Here is a 20,157-nt window from a genome sequence, read left to right as displayed (position 1 = left end):
TGAATGATAACAGTCTTTTAGTCTTGTTTGGCTAACTCACTTATGTCTTTGCTCCTACATTTCTTGGACGGAGGTGTTTTTTTGTTTGTTTGTTTGTTTTGTTTTGAGAGAGAGTGTCTATTGCACCAGTACAAACACTCTTCTTCCATGTTACCCTAAAATATGAATTCATTGAGAGCCAATTTAGTGTCTGAGGCCCACATTGGAGCAGTAGAAATGAAAATATTTATTGGAAAATGAGCTTCTAGACTTAGTGTTTAACTTGAATGTTTGTAGTGATTAGCTTGAATGCTATGTCCAAAGTGAAAATGCTCTAGCATGGAAACTGAGGCTGTGCTGGGCTTTCATATTTTAGGTGATGCGGATGATGCAGCAGAAGCTGTTTCTAGGATGACCTATTGCACATGTCAATTGTGATGATATATTACAGAACCAGGCTGTAAATTCATTTATATTTGCATGTCTGTAATGCTGTAACATTTCTAGAAATAATCTGTCCATTTATTTTACCATTAAATCCCTAAAGTTACCATGAAATCAGGTGGGCTTCTAGTTTTCACTGCTTTTATGTTATTTCATATTTATTACGTTATTTTTCATATTGAAATAAAAACTGCCAACATCCTCTCCTTAACAGATTTTTGTAGCACTCCAAATAGTTTCCAGGAAATGAACAGCAGGCTAGTATGGGATATCCTCCTAGGTGTCTTCTCACCTAAGAGCATGCACAGAGAGTACACACAGAATCTTTAAATGTTGTTTTTCACTCTTCTCATTCTTTATAGAATGCCTGAGAAGTCTACCGTATGATTGCATGTATAGCAAATGTAACCCTGTTGACAATGGTGTACAGACCTGTTCAAGGCCATCAATCCCATGAGCTGAAAACTACTACACAAAAACAAACAAACAAAAACCCTACAACAAAAAAAAGCCACCCAGAAAACAAACCATCCAACCAACCAAACACATACAAAACGAAAGAACAAAACCCACAACACCTCCCCCATACACACACATTTGTGGGCATGGTCCTTGGTTTTAAAGGCCCCTGTATGACTGTGTTCATTGTTTCCATCACTTTCCTTGCTGAGAAGCCAAGAAGAAATTTTTGCTCTACCTGTTTTCTTTTCCTAGTATTTTCCTTTCCTTTTCTAGACAATAATGCTCTGCATGAACGAACCTTTAAACACAATACAACAGAATTCTAGCATTTGCTATTACTGTCAGTCAGGACAAGTATGTAAAACAGGAGAAGTAAGTTTCAAAAGAATGTACAATGCATTGTAAAGCACATATTATTTGACCTGAACTTTATGAAAAGACAAAAATATATTCAGAAAAAAATAAATATATATTTTTTCCCTGTAACCACATGGTAGATCCAGGACATGGATAAAGTAAAACACAGACCAGTGAATCCAAAGTTGATAAAGAAGGGTTAGAAATGATACTCTCAAACCTGGGTTAGGAAGATGTTTTAAAGATACACTTAAAAATAGAAACTTTTCTAAATACCATGGTAACTGAACTCTGTAAAAGCATTTTTCCTGAGTGGCTGGAGGCTGGTATTGGTGGTTTTTTGCTATTGTCGTTGGTGGCTTCAGGTAGGACAAATTCCTAGGTCACATCCCTACTGGCTGAGGGTTCTCAGTGAACTCTGGGAAGGAGCGTTTGGACTCCCTAGATCTTTCTAAGACTTCGCAGGAAGTCTTTAGCAGGTGAATAGCACAGGTTTTGTGTCTTGAAAATATAAACAGTTTCTAAATAAATATATCTGTTACCAAATACTACAACATATAAAGATGTTGAGAATTTAATACAAATATTATAGATGTCCATAACATTAGTAGATGTCAGTAGTGATTATTTAGTATAATTGAAGTGCTTCAGTTACGCGCTATGTTCTGTAATGACTTAACAGTTGACTCACTTTTTTTTAGCTATTAGTTACTTATTTGTACTGTGGGATATTTTAGAAATGAAACCTTGTTCTATTATGAACCAGAAAACAGTCACTTCTTGTACCACTTGCATTTGGCACTCAGGATTTTCATTCCTGCCACTATGCTTTCTTAAATTGTATTTTCTAGTCTAAAACAAGTGAATAAATCTAGAAACAAAACAAAAACAGCAAACAAACACACAGAAGTGGTAACAGTTACCTTGGAGCAGGCAACAAATAAAGAGAAGATGTATTTGGAGTGAACTAACTTTCACCCAGAATCATGTCTATCAATGGGAACTGGAACATCAAGAATTCAGGTAGTAAAACTGGTGGTTTATAACAAGGCTTGTCTTTTGTTCTTACAGTGGAGAAAGCTAATATTTTATAAGTATAGATCAGTCTACATCTAGCCAATATTTTTCTTCTTGACAACTTTTCAAGAGTGTTTTCTAATTATTTTCTTCTTAATTTAATAATTGTTTCCAGGTTTACTGAGCTTAGGGCTTTCTTTCATGGTTTCTTTAACTTCCAACACAGACCCAAAATAGTATGTCAACTGCATAGATAGTAAAATTTTTATAATCATGGCAAATTTATTGAAAAACAATGTTGCTATCCTCAAAGTTGACTTTTTCGTCCTTTAGTTTTATCACACATAGCTTAATAACTTAACCTAAAAGCTCAACAAGTGAAACGTAAGTTAATGAAAACATTTATTTTAAAATTATATTTTTTAATATCTGGTCATTTAAGATAATCTGGTCATTCATGTTTTTTTCTAATTGCACTTTTAGAAACCCATCAGATTTTGAACTAAACATTTAGCTATAAAAATTACGGTTTAGAGAGGATGGTAATGGTAGAGATTTAAAAGCTGAAGTACTCAACAGTTTCTGTTTTTCCGTCTATTTTCTTGGACTCATAAAATGACTGATACTGATCACCAATAAGGTAAGTATTATTTTTCTTTAAGAATATTTTGTGTTGACAATGGAAGTTCAAATCAAGGTATGTCCCAAAGGAGCTAATTTCCTTTAAAAGGAGAGAAGAGGTTCCCAATCAGAGATATGATCAGAAAATGGGTGTTCAGTTACTTTTGGAAGATTTTATACAAGGTAAATTGTCTTTTGTCAACTAATAAATTAGCTGTTTTCATGTTAGCATTATCCAGGTGTTGAAGGGCTATTAGTTAATATAACTTAGACATTTTATGTATTCAGATAAACTGTCTCACGTTACTGGATCCCTGGAATAATGTTTTACACAACTGTGAGCTTTTCACCTGCTGATCTCAAAGTACTTTTCAAATACACACTCCAGCATCCATGCTGAGCTTCAATACATGCTTCTTTACAGCTGGAAAAACTCTGCAATTCTGAGCTGTGAGCAAAGCTCCAATTTAAGATGTAATACAGCTTGAACTTTAATTACTGACATTCATCTCTCCTGCACTTTTTGGAGACCACAAAGCCCCCATGGATGCTCATGGCAAGATGGCTGAAGGAACCTTCACCTTCTGTGAAGTCTCTAAGGAAGGCGATTTCACCACATCCCACAGAATACAAACACTGCTCAATTCATAAGGGGCTGCTAGACTCACCTGAAGGTGAAATAAAGCTCTGTCCACCATCACTGAACGTACTTAAGGAGCATTCTGCATCTGCCACAGGGCTGAATAATTACATGTTCTTTCTCTTGTCTACCAGGGCACTCTGAGAGGAACCTTTTCTTGAGACTCCCTTTGGGAGGCTGAGACTTTAAATTGAACTGTCAACTCTTCCTAGGGCTTTCACAAGGCATTTTTGCCTGGGCAGATGACTTCATGTCTTTCCTATATTTGGTATTTTGATACATGAAGAGCTGCCTCTGACCAGCTATATCAGCCACTCTGCAGTGCATGCTAATAAGGAAGATTACTATCTCTACAAAAAGCACAGCTGTAGCGTAGTAATGCCTTTATTGAAGCATGATCAAAAAGTGAACCTATGGTTCTCTTTTGGCAACAGGAGGAAAATTCAGAAAAGGCAGGGCTTTCATAAAAATGCCACAGTGGTCTTCTTTGATGAGATCCTTGAGCCTGTTGCACAAAGGTAATAAATCTCATATGAGGTAGGCACACTGGGCCTTGTTCTCAATATGTCAGTAACTGCACCTCTGAGAGAATTCTTCTTTGGGGTGTGAGAAGACAGTGTTCTCTTTCCTGCTAGTTCAGCTTTTGGCTCGAAGGCAAAATAAATTAATTTGAAGGTATGTGTTTAGGAAGATGTGACTAAAGCTTAAAAGTACAAGAATGCAAAAATTCAGCTGACACTAGTGTAACTAGACCACCAGGCTTTTTTTTTTCACTGTTTTTATAAAATTTAGATGTATTTTTTTTAATATTCCCATCGAGTACTCTTGGGACATGGAAACTAGGCAAAAAAAAACAAAAAAAATAAGTAACAATAAAAGGGCCAAACCTCACCTCCAGGCCCTCCTGGATGTTATAGTTCTGTTGTTTTTAATTTTCCACATAAGTCTGTGTCAGGTAGTAGACTCTTCCTTACACAGCAAGAATTTACAAATAGTAAATGCCCCTTCAGGCACAAAATGAAGCATGCAGAAGAAGAAGAGAAATCTCCGTAAGTAGCCCAAGTCAGGTCCCCCAGCTTCCTTGTTATAACCTGCCCCCTGCACCCAGCTGTAAGGAGGCCTCCTTCCATGCCACAGAGTAGAAGACAGGATCTAGATTACAGCTTTCCTTTGTGGACAAGGATTTAATTTAGTAAGTTCTTAATATATCCTTGGGAGGAGTCTTGTTATTGCCTGAAGCTTTTCTTCAATTAGTGCCCATGGGACTACATGAATCAATTTGATAATTCTGGGCGAGGGAGGTAGCTAATTTGATTGGGTAGGAAACGCCTGGAACTGCAAGGGAAAGGCACATCAGGAGCAGTGGTTTGCAGGGAGTTACAACTCTCATTGCTGGTGTTAAGGCTCCAGCATACACGTTGTCTCCCTGATCACTGTGCCCTGTGCCCTTCATCTGACAGCCAAGGAGCATACTTGGTCAACTTGGCAGAACCTCCACTGCTCCCAAAGAAATTTTGAGCTCTTAGAGTCAGCTTCTGGCTTTCCTCAAGTCTTTGGGTAAATCTGACCTCACCAGAGCCTGAGTCACACAGAAACAGACTTAAGGCAGGAGGAGTGCAGAACAGAGGCACACTCAGCTGTCCTGTCCCCACTCTCAGGGGTGTCCATTGGACCTGTGTCCTGGTGAGCCTCCCATCTGGGCCAGGCCCAGAAGTGGCTGCCATAGCTACACGTGACAGGGATAGAGAAAACTTCGTGCCAAGGCTGGATAATGCTGAATGGTTATAACTTCCCTGAGCTCCGCCAGGGAAATATTACTTATTTTGCTGGACTGCATTTCTGAACCCCAGGGAGATCTCACTTCTGTTGTGCCCAGGGGCTGGATGTTATCAGCCCAGCTGCTTCAAAAGCACTGGCTTCTCATTCCATATCTGCACTATGGGGGCTTAAACCAAGCTGAAAATGTATTTCTTATCATCCCTCTCAAAATTATATGGAAAACATAGACCTGGGGCTTTAATCACTTTATTTCTGAGTCTCCTTGACATTATGGGATTTTATTAACCCAGAAGCAATTGCAGGCAGTGGACTGTAGTGAACCCCCTTGGAAACCACATGAATATGAAGGGGAACTGAATGAATGTGGGAGCAAGTATAGCAACAAAGGGTTCCTGTGTGAGTATCTCTACTTTTTAACTGAGTGAAAGCTCCTTACATTCTGCAGAATTGAAACAGACTGGGGAAAAGTTCCTAAAATAACTTAAATTCCAACAGCATTATCCAGCATAACAATGATAAAACCTAAGGTCTTCATGGTATGCGGGGCAACCTCCTCCCCACTCCCTGTTTGCTACTATCTGGTATCTAAACAGTGAAAAAGAAAAATCTTGCAACAGGGCCAGTACCGTGAAAGTTTTATGAATGCATGAGTAGGTTAGTCTGTGCTCATTTGTGCAACTTGGCTTGCATTGTTCACTGGGTCCTTGCCAAACATATCTGTTGCATAATTATGTGGCTTGCTTTAAAAAAATCACAGAAGTTTCTAGGGATGTAACTAATGTTTCCCCCTCGTTTCTGTACTTATACAACACCCACCACAGTTAGACCCAAGCCTTTTTTGTTAGAATTGTGCCATGACCTACAGTAATTATCAAAGGTAATGTTATAACATAGGAAAATAGAAACACCAGAAATACATTCAAACATCTGAGAGAAGACTCAAAAAAAATAATCTATAAAATTATGACAAGATATTCGTTTGTTCACTGAATAAACTGTCTAATTTCCTAGTGAGGAAATACAAAAACAAACAGAAATATATATATATATTTTTTTTGAAATGACTGACTAAAACTGGCATAAACCAGAAGCAGTTACACTGAAGTCAACTTCATTACTTGTGATTTCTGCATGGTAAAGTCAGAACACAGTGACGGCAGGCATGGCTTCATATCCTGCTGGCCTGATGATATAGACAAGCCCTTGTACTTGTGGGAGTATGGGGATTTTGTAAGAAAAGTTCTCACAGCTTGAACAGTGTCTAGGACAGATATTTAATTAGGAACTCCAAAATGTGTTCATTGTTTTGGAGTGTTTCCAAGTTCTTTCCTCCAAAGAGCTGGTTCTATGGTTGATTGTTCCATGATTCAGTGTTGGTTGTTCCATGCTCATGTAATCCTATGGAAATAGGATGATTTTTATGTTGAAGTATTTGTCAGTATGATTAAGGGTGTTGGAGTCTGAACCATGCAATTTAAGACCTTTTAAAAATGTTTCCATACCCACATCTAACCTCACTGAATTTATTTAATACAGTTTTGAAGGAATAGCCTTGAAAAGTGATTTTCCCTGCAACAGAAATCTGTGGTGTTTCAAAGAACAAATGAAATGTGCATACATAAAATATACATAAAAGATCAAACATATTTTGTGGTCATGACTGGACCCTTTGGACACACTCCAGGGCTTACCTAGGTCAGAGCACTGCACCACGCGGAGATGGCACTGGCAGCGGAAGGGGCACACTGGCCCAAATCCAGATATGACAGGATCATCTGTTGGAGCCATATCAGCCGACCCCTCATCCTCCAGCATAAAGTCAAAGAGGCCCATCTGGTGGAATGGCTTGGCCAAGCATACTGGCAGCAGTAGGATGAAGAGGAGAGCCAGCTTCATGGCTTAGTTCATCGACTCCAGGCAGAACCTAGGATCCAAAGCAGGGAATTTAAAACAGAAGTAGCAATTTTTCCATAGCTGCACAGTTCCTGCTGAAGGAGGTCCAGCATATCCACCAGTTGCATAACTGTTCCTTTCAATAAATGAAATCTGAATTTTGAAAATAAGACAGTTATGCGATAGGAGTCTGGTAACTACTTGCCAATAGCCTATTTTTACAGAGAGATTTAAAGGCAACTCTAAACACATCTGCTTGCACATTTAGAGTAATATTTATTAGGAACAGGCAGCACTGTCAACTTTGTTATGCAAAACAGTCAACACAATAACCCACATTTTCCATGTGTCTGTTTTCTGCCAACGTAACAGTCTATTTGATTTCATTAGCATTTGTTTCATAGCAATGGGTTTGTTCCCTGGGGATGAACCTCAGGTTCCCAAACTCACTGTAATGCAGTATGTCATGTCTTGAGAAACCATTTTTTTTTTTTTTAAAGTGCCAGCTTGCTGTGTGTTTTAAATTATAGTAAAGCTGACTGAGAAAAAGATCTAGTGATGGGGTGGAGAGAGAGGGGGGTAAAATCTTTAGCTATTTAAGTAAGCTATACTTCATTCTCAGTTTAAACAGCACAATAAAATGGAATACAATGTTGTGTTATATTAGATATTCTTGGCTTTCTTTCCAGACTTTTGGCTAGGGGATTTTACATTATAACAATGCACCCTGAAAATCCTCTGCTTTGTAATGTGTAAGCATTTGAACTGATGCTTGCAGTGTTGTCAGCATACTTTCTAACTGGACTTCAGGGCCTCATCCTGCAGTCTTTCATGCTCAGAAGCAACTTTACAGAATTATGAATTACTACTGATTGCTACACTGCCAGATAAGCAAAACTGCTTTAATATGTGTTTTCAGGACTTCGGCCTAAATGCATTTCTACACACTGTACATTGTGCTACCTATGTTGTTGTCACTAAGAAAAAATTATGAAACAGCTGTTTCTATGTTTTGTGTCAGGTCTGTAGAGATCAGCTAATCTTCTGAAAATTACTTTCTTTTACTATTTACTTTACATAAGGAAGCTTATGTTTTGTAACCTTTCATAGGTTTAAAAACAACACAAATACACAAAAAGAAAATTGCCTTCAAGTCATCAAATGATAGAAAGGCAAACTTGTATTTTATTTAGGAAACTTAACATATTCCTGAATACAGATACTGATCTATGTAAGGAAAGCAAAAATATTCAATGGCTTCTTAAAGTCAATAATTAGATCATTGAAATTTGCTGATGAAATGCCTTGTCTGTGTGCTAGTTGGGATTTATATTATCTAGAAGTTATCCAACAGTAAGGGGTGTGCTATATCATTTCCCAACTCCATATTGACTAATGAAGATTGAAAAAAAAAATGGGAGGGAGGAAAAGGAGAATTAATGTCTCCCTCTCTCTATTGACATAAGGAGCCTACTAGGTGGGACTAGATGACAAACATGGACAGCTGATATTAGGTGAGCATTGCATACTGAGGCCTCTCTAGAATACCACATCCAGGTACTCTAACAGAAATAGTATGAAAAAAAAAAAAAAAAGTAAAAATATAAAAATCACAGGCCGGGAATTAGATACAATCTGTATTGTGCCTGAGTTCACTTTCCTTTACAATTTTTTACCTACAGATGTCAAAAATGCAGTCCTGCAGAAACCTCTGAGGTTCAGTCTTAAGAGGATGATAAGGTTACCTTATCAACTATGATAATGTTTTAAAATCAGTTTATAGTTCTGTCATCTACCTGACAGGAAAACAAGTGTCTAACATCTTCAGATGTCCCAAAGACTTCAAAGTGAGTTCAGGTGGAGAAAAACATTGTTTCTGTTATCTCTATAAGAAACATAGTTGGTTTCTTAGTTAGACCTGAAAGTATTTTCTATTCCTGGAGTAGACCTTCATATTACCCACTATATGCACTGAGGAACTTGGCAGACCCTAACATCAGCTAGAGAGTCAAAGCCTTTTAGCCCATCCTGGTAGCAAAGCCCCATGCCATACAAACTCGTGTCATGTAGCTGGGACAGGCTGTGTTCCCGGGTGGAGCATCCTCCTGCACTCCCTCCTACTCTGGCCCCTGCTGACTTCAGGGTGATGTCCCATGCCCAGCCTATACCCCTATAGTTCAGTATTGATGGGCAAGCAAGGATGTCACAACAATGTCATGTTAATACATTGTGGTAAGTTATGGTTTAACTTCATGCAAGATTTGGCATACTTATTATTATGTACAGATGATTATAGAATAACAATGCAACTTATTAATAGTTTGAAATGAGAATGCAAACCTGCTAAATCATCACTATTCATTTTAATAAGCTGCTCTGTGAAAATTATCAATAAAATGCTACCTGAGTACAGAGTATTTTTCAAAATGCTTATTAACATCAACAAACATTGGGAAAGATGTGCACCATCCCCGGCATGGCACTGTCAGTCAGTAATTAAAAAAAAATAAAAATAAATCTCAGCTCTTTCTTGCATATTATTATATTTTTTAAAAACTGTTGCTATTTCTTTCAGTGTCACTGCCTAAGCACCATCCTCCCCCAACCCCCACCCCCTTCCCAAGAATGCACAATCAGGATCTTACCCTGGAGTTAAATTACTAACACCCTCCCCTCACAAGGGGGAGAGGGGGAGGGAGGAGGGAAGAGGGAAAAAAAAAAAAAAAAAAAAAAATGCACTGGCACTCTGGAAGTGTCTTCACACTTTAGTACTTGATCATATTAATATTGATGAACTTCACTTATCTCAGTGAAAACCTGTAGCAGGCCTTTTCCTTTGGTCCCTGTTTTGCCAAAACTATAACAAATTCAGAAAGAATTGTGTATAAAGGAGGACTGTAAGGCAACAAAGGATATCAAGGATCTAATCTGATCACAGCAGAGAAAATACCAAACACAATTACATATTAATCAAGAATTAAAAATAGATATGTGTATGCATATATTTATGTATTTTCCTACTGCAGGCACACATATCTGTTCACATTGTTTGCATGTGTAAATGAACATAAACAGATACAAAATATATACAAAAATGTACTAGTAAGAAATGTTTACATTTCATTTATAAAAAAAATAAGGAAGGAAAATAAACTCTGAATTCTTAAAGGTCTGTGACACAATATTTATGTCTGCAGGACAGAACTGTTTAAATTTGCTTTAATTATGTGTTTACAATGAGTAAGACTTTTCCACAAACAGAGGAAACTATAGCATAGACTTGGCCACATTTCAGTTCAAAATAGCACTGGAAATATGCTTCATCAGTTCACGTCACCACGGTATTGGTGGTCTTCTTGTCAGTTTGCCTTAATATTATATTTTAAATATTAATTCTTCCACCATCATACATCTCTCAAAATGCCACAAATGGCAAGTTAAACAATACATTCAGTTTCAAAGAAATCTCCTTCATTATGTTTTTTGTTTTTTTTAAAGTCTAGATTTGGGAAAAAAATGTTGGGAGTCTAAAAGAGACTAAAATTCTTTTAACAGGGATTTCAACTCCAGGAATTTTCTTTTCTAATATTTCATTCACAGGCAGCTTCTTTAAATATATCCTTCATTTGTACACTGTAACATAATACTTTCTAACATTACAAAGACATACACCGATCCTGTTTAACTATCTACTACACATCTTTTTCTCTCAAATCAAAAATTACACTCATTAAAGTTTGGAATACATATGAAGAAATCTGAATAAAAAATATATATATCTCAGAGTGCCATTTAAACAAGAAATACAAGAACTCAACACTTTTTTTTTTTTTCTTTTTTTTACACTCGCTACATCACAGATTCTAAACACTGAATTGCAAACAGAGAATATACTACTGCAAAAGTTTACAGTACGGAAAAAGAAAGGACTATAGCAGTGCTTATACAAATCAAAACAAGAGACAGAACAGTCAAATAAACAGTAGGAAATGTGCACAGTCCTTAAGAATGCATTTTCATGTTTTCAAGAAACAAAAGTGCTGGATACAACATTTAACATTGCTAAACATTTAGTAGGATTTTTCCTTGCTTCTGTTAAAATTCAACTACTTGCCGTAGACTTGCCTGAAGTTTTATTAGTGCAACATAGTTCAGAAGAATTACTGAAAACCATACCTTTTAATCCAGGGATTTGCAACAGGAGCTCTCAAAGCTGAGATGTAATTAAACTAAATATTCAACCCAGGCAAAAGGCTTTGCAGGTGTGGAAAGGAGGAGGGGGTAAGTTCAGCTCAGCGACTGTCACTTGGTGGAAAACCCTCCTGCTTCTATTCCATAGCACAGTTAAAAAATAAGGTTTCTCTCAATGAACACAATCCAGGCTGACACCCACATTAGATCATATGGTAATGATATGTCTCCTGTATTGTAGCCAGAAACTTTATCAGCTCTTTTGCCTTCTTTTCCTTCCTTATTTTTTTTTCCATTTGCTTTATTCCTTTTTCATCTGTTTAGATTCCCAAACTGCCTGAACACTATAAGACAGATGTGTAGCTGTAAATCATCTCACTTATTTTATTTCAGTCTCTAAAACATATATTTAGTGAAGTTTTCTTGGTTTTAACTGGTTTTTTTTCTTTTTTCTTTTTTCTTTTTTTTTTTTTTCTGACTCATTGCTGAGAAAGTTTGGCTGTTCCTCTTGTTTATAATACTTGTAATTCAAGGAAAGGATATAAAATTTATCCTAGAGCTAGCCAAAGTGGAGATTAACATCAGAAAAAAGGGGTAGCTTTAGGTAAAACTATTTATACAGATATCAACCTGCCTCTGCTTATGCTATAATCATTGTGTAAAGCAAGTAGTATATAGTGTAATATACTACTATTATCCTGTTTAATAATAGGCTTTTACGTATTTCTTCATACTACAGCATGTTTTTGATATATATGAAAATCATGTTTTCATTAGTTGAATTATTGTAGCATTTGTGGTTAAAACTGTTTTATATAAACTTTGCTTTTTTTTTACTGCTTTTTTTTACCAGAACAACAAAGGAAAGGAGAAATTAGATTCAACTCTTTTTTTTTTTTTTTTATGATATACAGTAGGTTTTTTTGAAACATGAATGAAGCAATGTCTTTTACTAATTGTTCAGATTTATATTTTAATTAATTTCTCTTTTGATGCAAATTTCAATAGAATCTAAAATGCAATTTCTCTGTTCCTGCACAATTTAAAAAAATCTAGAAACCAGAAAGGACAATAAATACAATAATTATTATTTAGTTAGTTATCCAAACACATTGTGAACATGTGTAGCTTCCTTGTGCTGTTAACTGTCCCGTCTAAATACTGGAGGCTTATGTCTCTATGTTTTGACTTGTATCCTTTTATTTCTACCCCTAGGCTAGGACCAGGTGCAAATCTGAAATTAAAGCCTGTAAAATGTGAAAGTATGTTTAAAAGAAGTCAGATTTTTTAGAAACACAATAAAATCTTGAAATTTTAGCTATTCTTTTAATTTGATTTTAAGATGAGCCAAGAAAACAGCTCTTAAAATTTTTCTTTGGTGGAAGAAAACATGGTGGAATAATTGACTGTTAGTTTTGGTCGGTGTAGCACAAAGATGTAATCAGAGACCTTATATTACAGCTTCTTTATATATTTAATTCTAAAAGTAAGGAATATTTATTCCTTCCCTGTCCTCAAGCCTTCCTCTGCCTTCTTTCTCCGCCTCACCAATGGATTCAAGACTGCTAATGATTTTTGTTGCGACTTTTTTTTCTACATACGATTAGTAGTGTTCCAAGATTTCATGCTTACAACAAAGCCTTATCTTTGTCCAGAAGTGTCTCCATGAGGCTTGCTGAAATCTTGGCTGCATCTTAGTAATGTCAGTTATTTGAACCTTGGTCACCAGCTGCATCTGGTTGTTTAAAAATACATTTCAAAGCAAGATTTTGATGAGGAACAGGTCAGGATAAACTTGTTGTCAATTTGTTTCATAAAATCCATTTATATTTCCCAGCAAAACTGTAATATATTTGTTCTGATATCTGGTATGGGGTTGAAAGGTGTTACAAGTTAATAACTTAGTCATCTCTTTGAAGGCATGGAAGAAGATGGAGAGCCACCTCTCTTTCTTTTCTGTCTTTGGCAAGAGGTATAGTTGAACAAAAATATAAAGATCAAGGTGAGAACAGGTGGAGCACTTGGTGCACATCTTCATCAACTGGAGGATTTTCTTTCTTTTTCTGTAATGAAGTCCATCCCAAGAACCTCAGAAGGGTACAGATGTCACATCCTTTAGGAATTATGAAAAACCCTAATTCTGACTGTTGATACCCAGAAGTAGAGCAGGTATGTTTTATGTGTCCAACCCCTCCTGAAATGCAAAGTGGAGTACCTGGGGGACTGAGCAACTAAGGTGGTGGGGACTTATGAGACCGAATATCAGTACAGTACCCTATAAAGTGTTAATGCACACTATTTTCTAGGTATTTTGTGTGCTTATAAGGGGATGTGGGATCCTTTCTGACACAATTATTCTTTTATTCCCTTTCTTTGCATTCTGCTACGTCACTCAGAAGAAAAATGACATTGAAACAAACAAACAGTACAAAACAATATTAAGTCAGTATGTTATTTAAAGGAACATGACTATATACAGGGCGTAGCATCTATAAGCTCTTCTTGTCCGTCTGACCTACTTTGACAACCGCTTAGTCAACATTAAAAAAAAAAAATTAGAAAAATTGGTTTCTATAAAATCTTAGTCCGATTTAACCAACCTATAGGGCTACATGCTGCTCCAAATACCTATTCCCAGAAAGTTACAGGCAACTGCATATTAATGATATTTATATAACAGTATTTTTATTAAATTTTGATGGATAGCATCTGCTTTGTTTGCTCATGGCTTATTTTGTGGACCTTTCATAGGTCAGTGACAGGAGATAGGAGAGCAAGCCAGACTGTCTGCTGTTGATGACTATGCCCAGGTCCAGTGGAAGTCTCTGCTGGAAGGGGGTGAGCAGCTGCCCGGTGAGGAGCAGAAGTACCCTGGGGGAATAGCTCCTGGAGCGTGGGGCTGGCCTGGAAGATAGACGTGTCCTGCAAGCATCAGGAGCTGTCAGTACAGGTTGCACGCCTCCTCAGAAGAAGAGGGAGCCGACACAATTGGCTCTCAAAGAGTGGAGGAAAAAAAAAATAAAAAAAAATTAGGGAGCCTGGGAAAGAAGAGTAGCATTTATTGCAATCCAGAAAGTTACTGGAATGAAAGCAAAGAAGGACAGGATCTGCCCTTCAGGGACATGGTAGCTCAGAGATTCAGGTTCTTCCTCATTCTAAGTTTCCTCTCCTGAAAAAGGCATTTTCCTTGGGCTGCCTTCTAATAGACGCCAGCTTTGATGATCAGCACCTGGTTAGAGTTGTTGTGGTTGCTGTGGTAAGGAAGTGGGGCAGGCAAATCTGCTTCAAAGTCCTCATGAAACAGCTAGTCAAGTGCCTGTCCCCAGCAGGGGATGGGATGAAACAGGATCTCTTGTTTGGCTGCCTCTTAGGGGCTCTTGCCACCTCTCCTATGTCTCACGCCTGGGCTTTACTTGCTCCCTAGCATGTCATCCACTGTTCTCTGTAATATACTACTGGCTGTCTCTTCTCTTTTCTGTTCAGTGCATAATTTCTTCCAAGCACCCATAGAAAGATGTTCTTTAACATAGCAATGTACTTCTTCTACTAAAAATGCAAGTAAATATTGACTCAAGCTTAATAAACATTGATCCAGGTAAATATTGACCCAGGCACAGCCTGGGAAAGTAGTTAGAGAGACAGAACTGCCATTTCTGAGTATTTTGAATACCTATTTTCCTTCAGTGTTCTCTGACCTCATAAATGATAGTCATGTACTTCTTTATATTTCTACAAATCAAAAAGACCAAAATATCAGACTTTGGACAAGTACTACCCCCGTACAAGAAAAGATGGGTCTCCGGGAAAGAGTCCAGCAGAGGGCCACAAAGATGATACGGGGCCTAGAGCATCTCCCCTGTGAGGAAAGGCTGAGGGACCTGGGTCTGTTCAGCCTTGAGAAAAGAAGACTGCGAGGGGATCTTTTTAATGTTTATAAATACCTTAAGTGTGGAAGACAGAGGGATTTGGCCAACATCTCTTCAGTGGTTTGTGGGGACAGGACAAGGGGCAACGGCCAAAAAATGGATCACAGGAAGTTCCACACCAACATGTGAAAGAACTTCATGGTAAGGATGATGGAGCACTGGAACAGGCTGCCCAGGGAGGTTGTGGAGTCTCCTTCTCTGCAGATATTGAAGACCTGTCTGGATGCCTACCTGGGTAACCTTCTCTAGGGAACCTGCTTTGGCAGGGGAGTTGGACTCGATCTCTTGAGGTCCCTTCCAACCCCTACAATTCTGTGATTCTGTGATACTATCAGTAACGTTATTTTTTCTGTACCAGTGAAAATACCTCCTGTACAACTGTTTGAACAAAAAGCAACTAAATTTCAAAATAGAAATCCTTCTTTTTGGAGGAAGTCTCTTCTGTCAGTCTGTTTTCTTTTCTCTCCCTTTCCCACTCACAAGATCATGTACTGTGTAAACCACCTCTCTTTGTCATCTCTCTGGTTTTCTGAATGGAGACTATGGAGTTTGCAGCTCTCTTAATGAAACAAACTCAAATTGCCTACAATTGAAGTATTTAACACGTGATCATGTCCTTTACCTTGGTCTCTTTTCTACGGAAAGTGTAATTTGTTCCTGTTTTTCCTGACACTGTTTTTCCTTTCCTCTGGTCTGTCTATTCTCTCTTGAATCAAATTGTTCTGTTTAAGTACATCCAAAAGATGCAGCAGCTAACTCATACCAATATAGCTTTACTACTTGCTGTGATTTCCAGTGTTCTGAATTTAACTTTAATCCTTGAGGACAAAGCCTGTCCTAACTCTTCCTTACAATTCTGTGGTGTAGATGCACATTTTGTGATCACTCTTAACTTGTTTTCCTCAAAAACACAGTGAACATATAAAATCAGATTTGTACCCGTACTCCGAGCTGCTATCCATTCTAGGAGCAAAGAATGAGAGGAAAGTAAAAGTGATCATGGGACCAAAGACCCTAGAATCTCCAATTAGTGTGACTAATTAATAATAAAGAAAACATATGCAAAACCTTTTCTTATTGTACACACTGATATGCTTTTGTAATGATACTGAGGTACCCCATTTACTTTTTTTCAGTGATAGACAACATCACATTTTTTTCCTGCCTGACTTCTGTGTGAGTGTTAAGTCTTCCACCCTCCAAAAAATCCCTTACATGAAGAAAATAAAGTGCAAGTGTATCCCCCTCACCAAAGGGCCCAGGAAGATACAACTCCCTATGGGAATAAACCTCACTGTAGGAGTGAAGGCCACAAATGACGGAGTGATGACTCGAGAAGAGAGATGACTAGCTTAGGTAAGAGAAGAAGAAATTTAAAGTGCACTGTTTCATCAGATTTTGACTTTTCTTTTTATTTTTCAGTATCCTGAGTTGAAGTCCAACAATTTTCAAGGTTCTAATGAAAAATCCAAACCTTTATTCTCATTTCGATGGACCTTAGATCATGCTCTGGACAACTTTCATCATCCCATCTGGATTACACAATGCCCTAGAAAAGGATGACAATAATTCATGCAATTGTTGGAACTATATGCCTTGCGTGTCCTTTGTTAGTCAGGGGTTATGAACCAGCATTCAAAATGAGACACATCCTGTGCAGCTCTGAACAGCCTATTCCCAGATTATGAAAAACATATGAATGGCCAGGTCATCCTTGTTTTCCAATTTAGTCATCACAGAGAGCAAACTGCTTTAGAGGAAGCTAGTGACTGTATTACTGAGGAAAGTCCTGAAATAAGGAGTGTAATAACAAAAGGAGGACATCTATAGTAGCATTTGTGTTTGTGTCTCTCTATATTAAAATGGTAATTTTTTAAATGTTGGAAATCTGCTGAGGAAATAATTTATAACTTCAACTAAACATATAAAATAGTGACTTTGAAGATATAAGCAATGACATCATAAGTTACTGTTTTTGTTTGGATTGTATTACCACACTACAGAAGACTGTTGAGAATCTCAAGGTGGATGGTGATGAGTTAGTTATGAAGGAGCCAACTCTGTCTAAACAGAGTATATCACATGGGGTTCTAATGAAAAAGATGTGTACTTCATAATTATTGAACCTTTCAAGTAATTGACTGCATCTGAGAAAATTTGAAAACATAATAAGGAAAAATAATGACATGGGAGCAGAGTTCAGATAACACAGTTGATATCTAGCATTCAAGTGGAAGAAGTGATTGTGAGAATATTCTGTTTTACACAAATTTTATCTGTTTTTTAAGACACAGAAAGTAAGAATACAAGTATCTTCAAGAAAAGCAAAATGGAAATTGATACAAAAGGAAAATTTTAATTGTAACATGTCTCAGAATTTAATAAAAGTCATGAATAACTTCTAAATCTTTTTTTTATAATCAATGCAGAATTAGATTTCTTCCAAGATCACTTGAAATTAAGGTCATCAAGCATTTAAGAATTCATTTTTAAATCCAGAGAGTTATACTATAGACCAGATAACAGTCTTCAAAATATCCATTGCATTTCTTTAAGTATTTGAAGAATCATTCTATTTATCTTGCTGTTAACTAGTGCCTTGAACACATGAATGGATAGACCAGGTATGTTTTTTATTTGTTGGTTTGTTTGTTTGGCAGATTTTAAGCAGATTCTACTTTTATTCTTATAAATAAGCACTTATTTATATAAATAAGCTCTAACTATATACAAAAAAGATTACTCAGACCAACTGGTGGTGATGTTCCTCAACAGCAATTTTCCATAGTGAAGCTGGAAAAAATAAATAAATAAATAAATAAAAAGTGAATTAATAGGAGTAATAGGGAAACACTGTTTTTTTTTTTGTTGTTTTGGCTTGGTTTGTTGTTGTTTCTGTTCTTGTCTATGAGTATGCTTGGTTTGTATTTATTTAGCTCACTGTTTTTATTATTATTATTGTTTTTAGGCCTGCATGTGTAATAGATGAATTTATTAACATGATGTGACAGACCCTCAGTGGACATGAATCATAATTTTATAGAGATTGCACATCTTGTGATTTACCCCATTTCAAAATCTGGCCACTGAATCTTTTGACTCATCTTGATCTCTCGTAATATACCAGGAACCCTATCCTTAGAGATCTAAATCAAGGTTTGGAAAAGTGACAATCAGTTTTCCTCTATACACCTAATAGTTCTGATTTTCAGAGAGACATTCAAAGAGCAGTTTTTGAAAATCAAGTATTTTATAAGGCACTGGAAAAAAAAAATGAAAAAATAGACCAAAAAAACAGGACTAAGAGAAAAACAAAACAAAACAAAACAAACAATAAACAACAACAACAAAACCACAGGCACCTAAACAAAGTAATCACCTTTGAAAACCACAGTGTATTGAATTAGTTTGGATCTACCAACTACATTAAAGATGGAGTTGTTTTGCCTTACATGCAAAAATGAAACGGGATGTTTCAAAATAAATGTATCACATTTTTATAAGAAGATGGAAAGCTTACCTCTGAAGAAGCCACACATATTTGCAAGCAAAAATCTGTTCAGAGCCTGCCCTTCATTTATAAAACCAAAACCACTGTAAGTTGGATCTTGAGACTTGGACAGGTTGGAACAGTCGTTTGTCTTGTTGTTAAAGGTCTTCCACTGTGTTTGTGCATCCTGTCTATCCTCCAAATTGTTTGAATCACCTCTGTAGGAGGATGTACCTTTCTTTCAGTCACAGTTAGAAAATTCAGCTCTCTGAGGAGGAGTTCACACTACATGCAACCCATTCACAGCCTGCAATGCAGTTACAGCCATTTTTGTGTCAGTTTAAAATGAGTAATATTTGGCAAAAGAGGATATGGAATGGAGTCACAAAAATAAATAACTATTTGGTTTTAAATTATAGGACATAAGATAGAAAAATAGACTTTAAAAATACATTCAAGAAAATTTTAATATTTAGAGGATTTCGTAGAATCTTTCAAGGACCACAAAAGCTTTAAATTTGTGGCTTTATTATTTTTTAGTTTATCCAGCTATGGCTATAGGTTATATTGTACTTCATCCTAAAGGATTCTTATTGTTTAGCCTGAAGTGCCTAGTTAATATTCATAATCTATTTGTCAAGTGTACATCCAAGATGAAAAATTATATGGTTTACAAAGAGTCCATTTTGCAAATTTACTTCTCATTCCAGGTAGCAAAGTCATTGCATTCTTTCAGCTCCAACTTAATAAACCTCTGGATTATAGCATCCATGTGGGCCAAATTCCAATTTATGGTTAAAATTACGTTAATATAGTTATATTTTCTTCTGTGGCCCTTGAAATAGTAAAGATGAAGTTACCTGAAGTGTCTAGGATTAACTATAGCCTTCCTTATAAGCTTTACCAAGACTTGAAGGAGCGGGCACTGCCAGGCTGAGAGGCTTGATGGTCTGATCTGTCTGACTATATTCAACTATAATGATGACATAAAGTGTTGCTCTGGTGGTAGATCTGTATTTCATCCCTTGCCACCACTTTACTTAGCCTCGTTTCTCAAGTATTTACTGACTCTTCTCCACAAACTTCACATACTAGATATTTTATCTTAATTTAATAAAGAGTTATGGTGCTCGCACCATCTACTGAAATTCAACCTTCCTTTTCTGTAATTCTCCCCATGACCTCTCAGATTTTCTATTCATTGAAATAGTTCAGTTGTATTTTCTACAGCAAGCAGCTGCTTTGTATAGTTTCTATTCCAAATAGTAAATTGAAAATTCCTTATTGTATGTTTCAGATCAAAGGACAAAATCAGCGGAACTAGAAAAGTACAAAATGTATGAAATGTTACTGCCATT

At 36.7% G+C, this 20,157-nt stretch overlaps 1 protein-coding gene and 1 long non-coding RNA gene across 3 annotated transcripts in view; one reads left to right on the top strand and one right to left on the bottom strand.

The window, feature by feature from the left end:
* Positions 1 to 11,781, bottom strand: part of DCN (decorin) — a 38,582-nt gene extending 26,801 nt beyond the window's left edge. Inside the window, exons 1-2 of the mRNA XM_083821478.1 lie at positions 11,369 to 11,781; positions 6,991 to 7,223 (exon numbers count right to left, since the gene is read on the bottom strand). Coding sequence (XP_083677604.1) covers positions 6,991 to 7,195 — 205 coding nt within the window. The 5' untranslated portion in view covers positions 7,196 to 7,223; positions 11,369 to 11,781. The remainder of the gene's footprint in view (positions 1 to 6,990; positions 7,224 to 11,368) is intronic.
* A 91-nt stretch (positions 11,782 to 11,872) lies between these two features.
* Positions 11,873 to 17,621, top strand: LOC310893020. Of its 2 annotated transcripts, XR_014578649.1 has the most exons (6): positions 11,873 to 11,987; positions 13,303 to 13,355; positions 13,458 to 13,552; positions 14,135 to 14,221; positions 16,446 to 16,665; positions 16,732 to 17,621. It is a non-coding gene; the product is annotated as an uncharacterized lncRNA (long non-coding RNA). The 2 variants fall into 2 exon arrangements; XR_014578648.1 differs by lacking the exon at positions 14,135 to 14,221.
* Positions 17,622 to 20,157: the final 2,536 nt, after the last annotated feature.

Source organism: Anser anser (genome assembly GCF_964211835.1).
Source record: "Anser anser genome assembly, chromosome: 1".
Lineage (NCBI taxonomy): Eukaryota > Metazoa > Chordata > Aves > Anseriformes > Anatidae > Anser > Anser anser.
The sequence above is the reverse complement of the archived record's forward strand: the minus strand, read 5'-3'. Positions and strand labels throughout refer to the sequence as shown.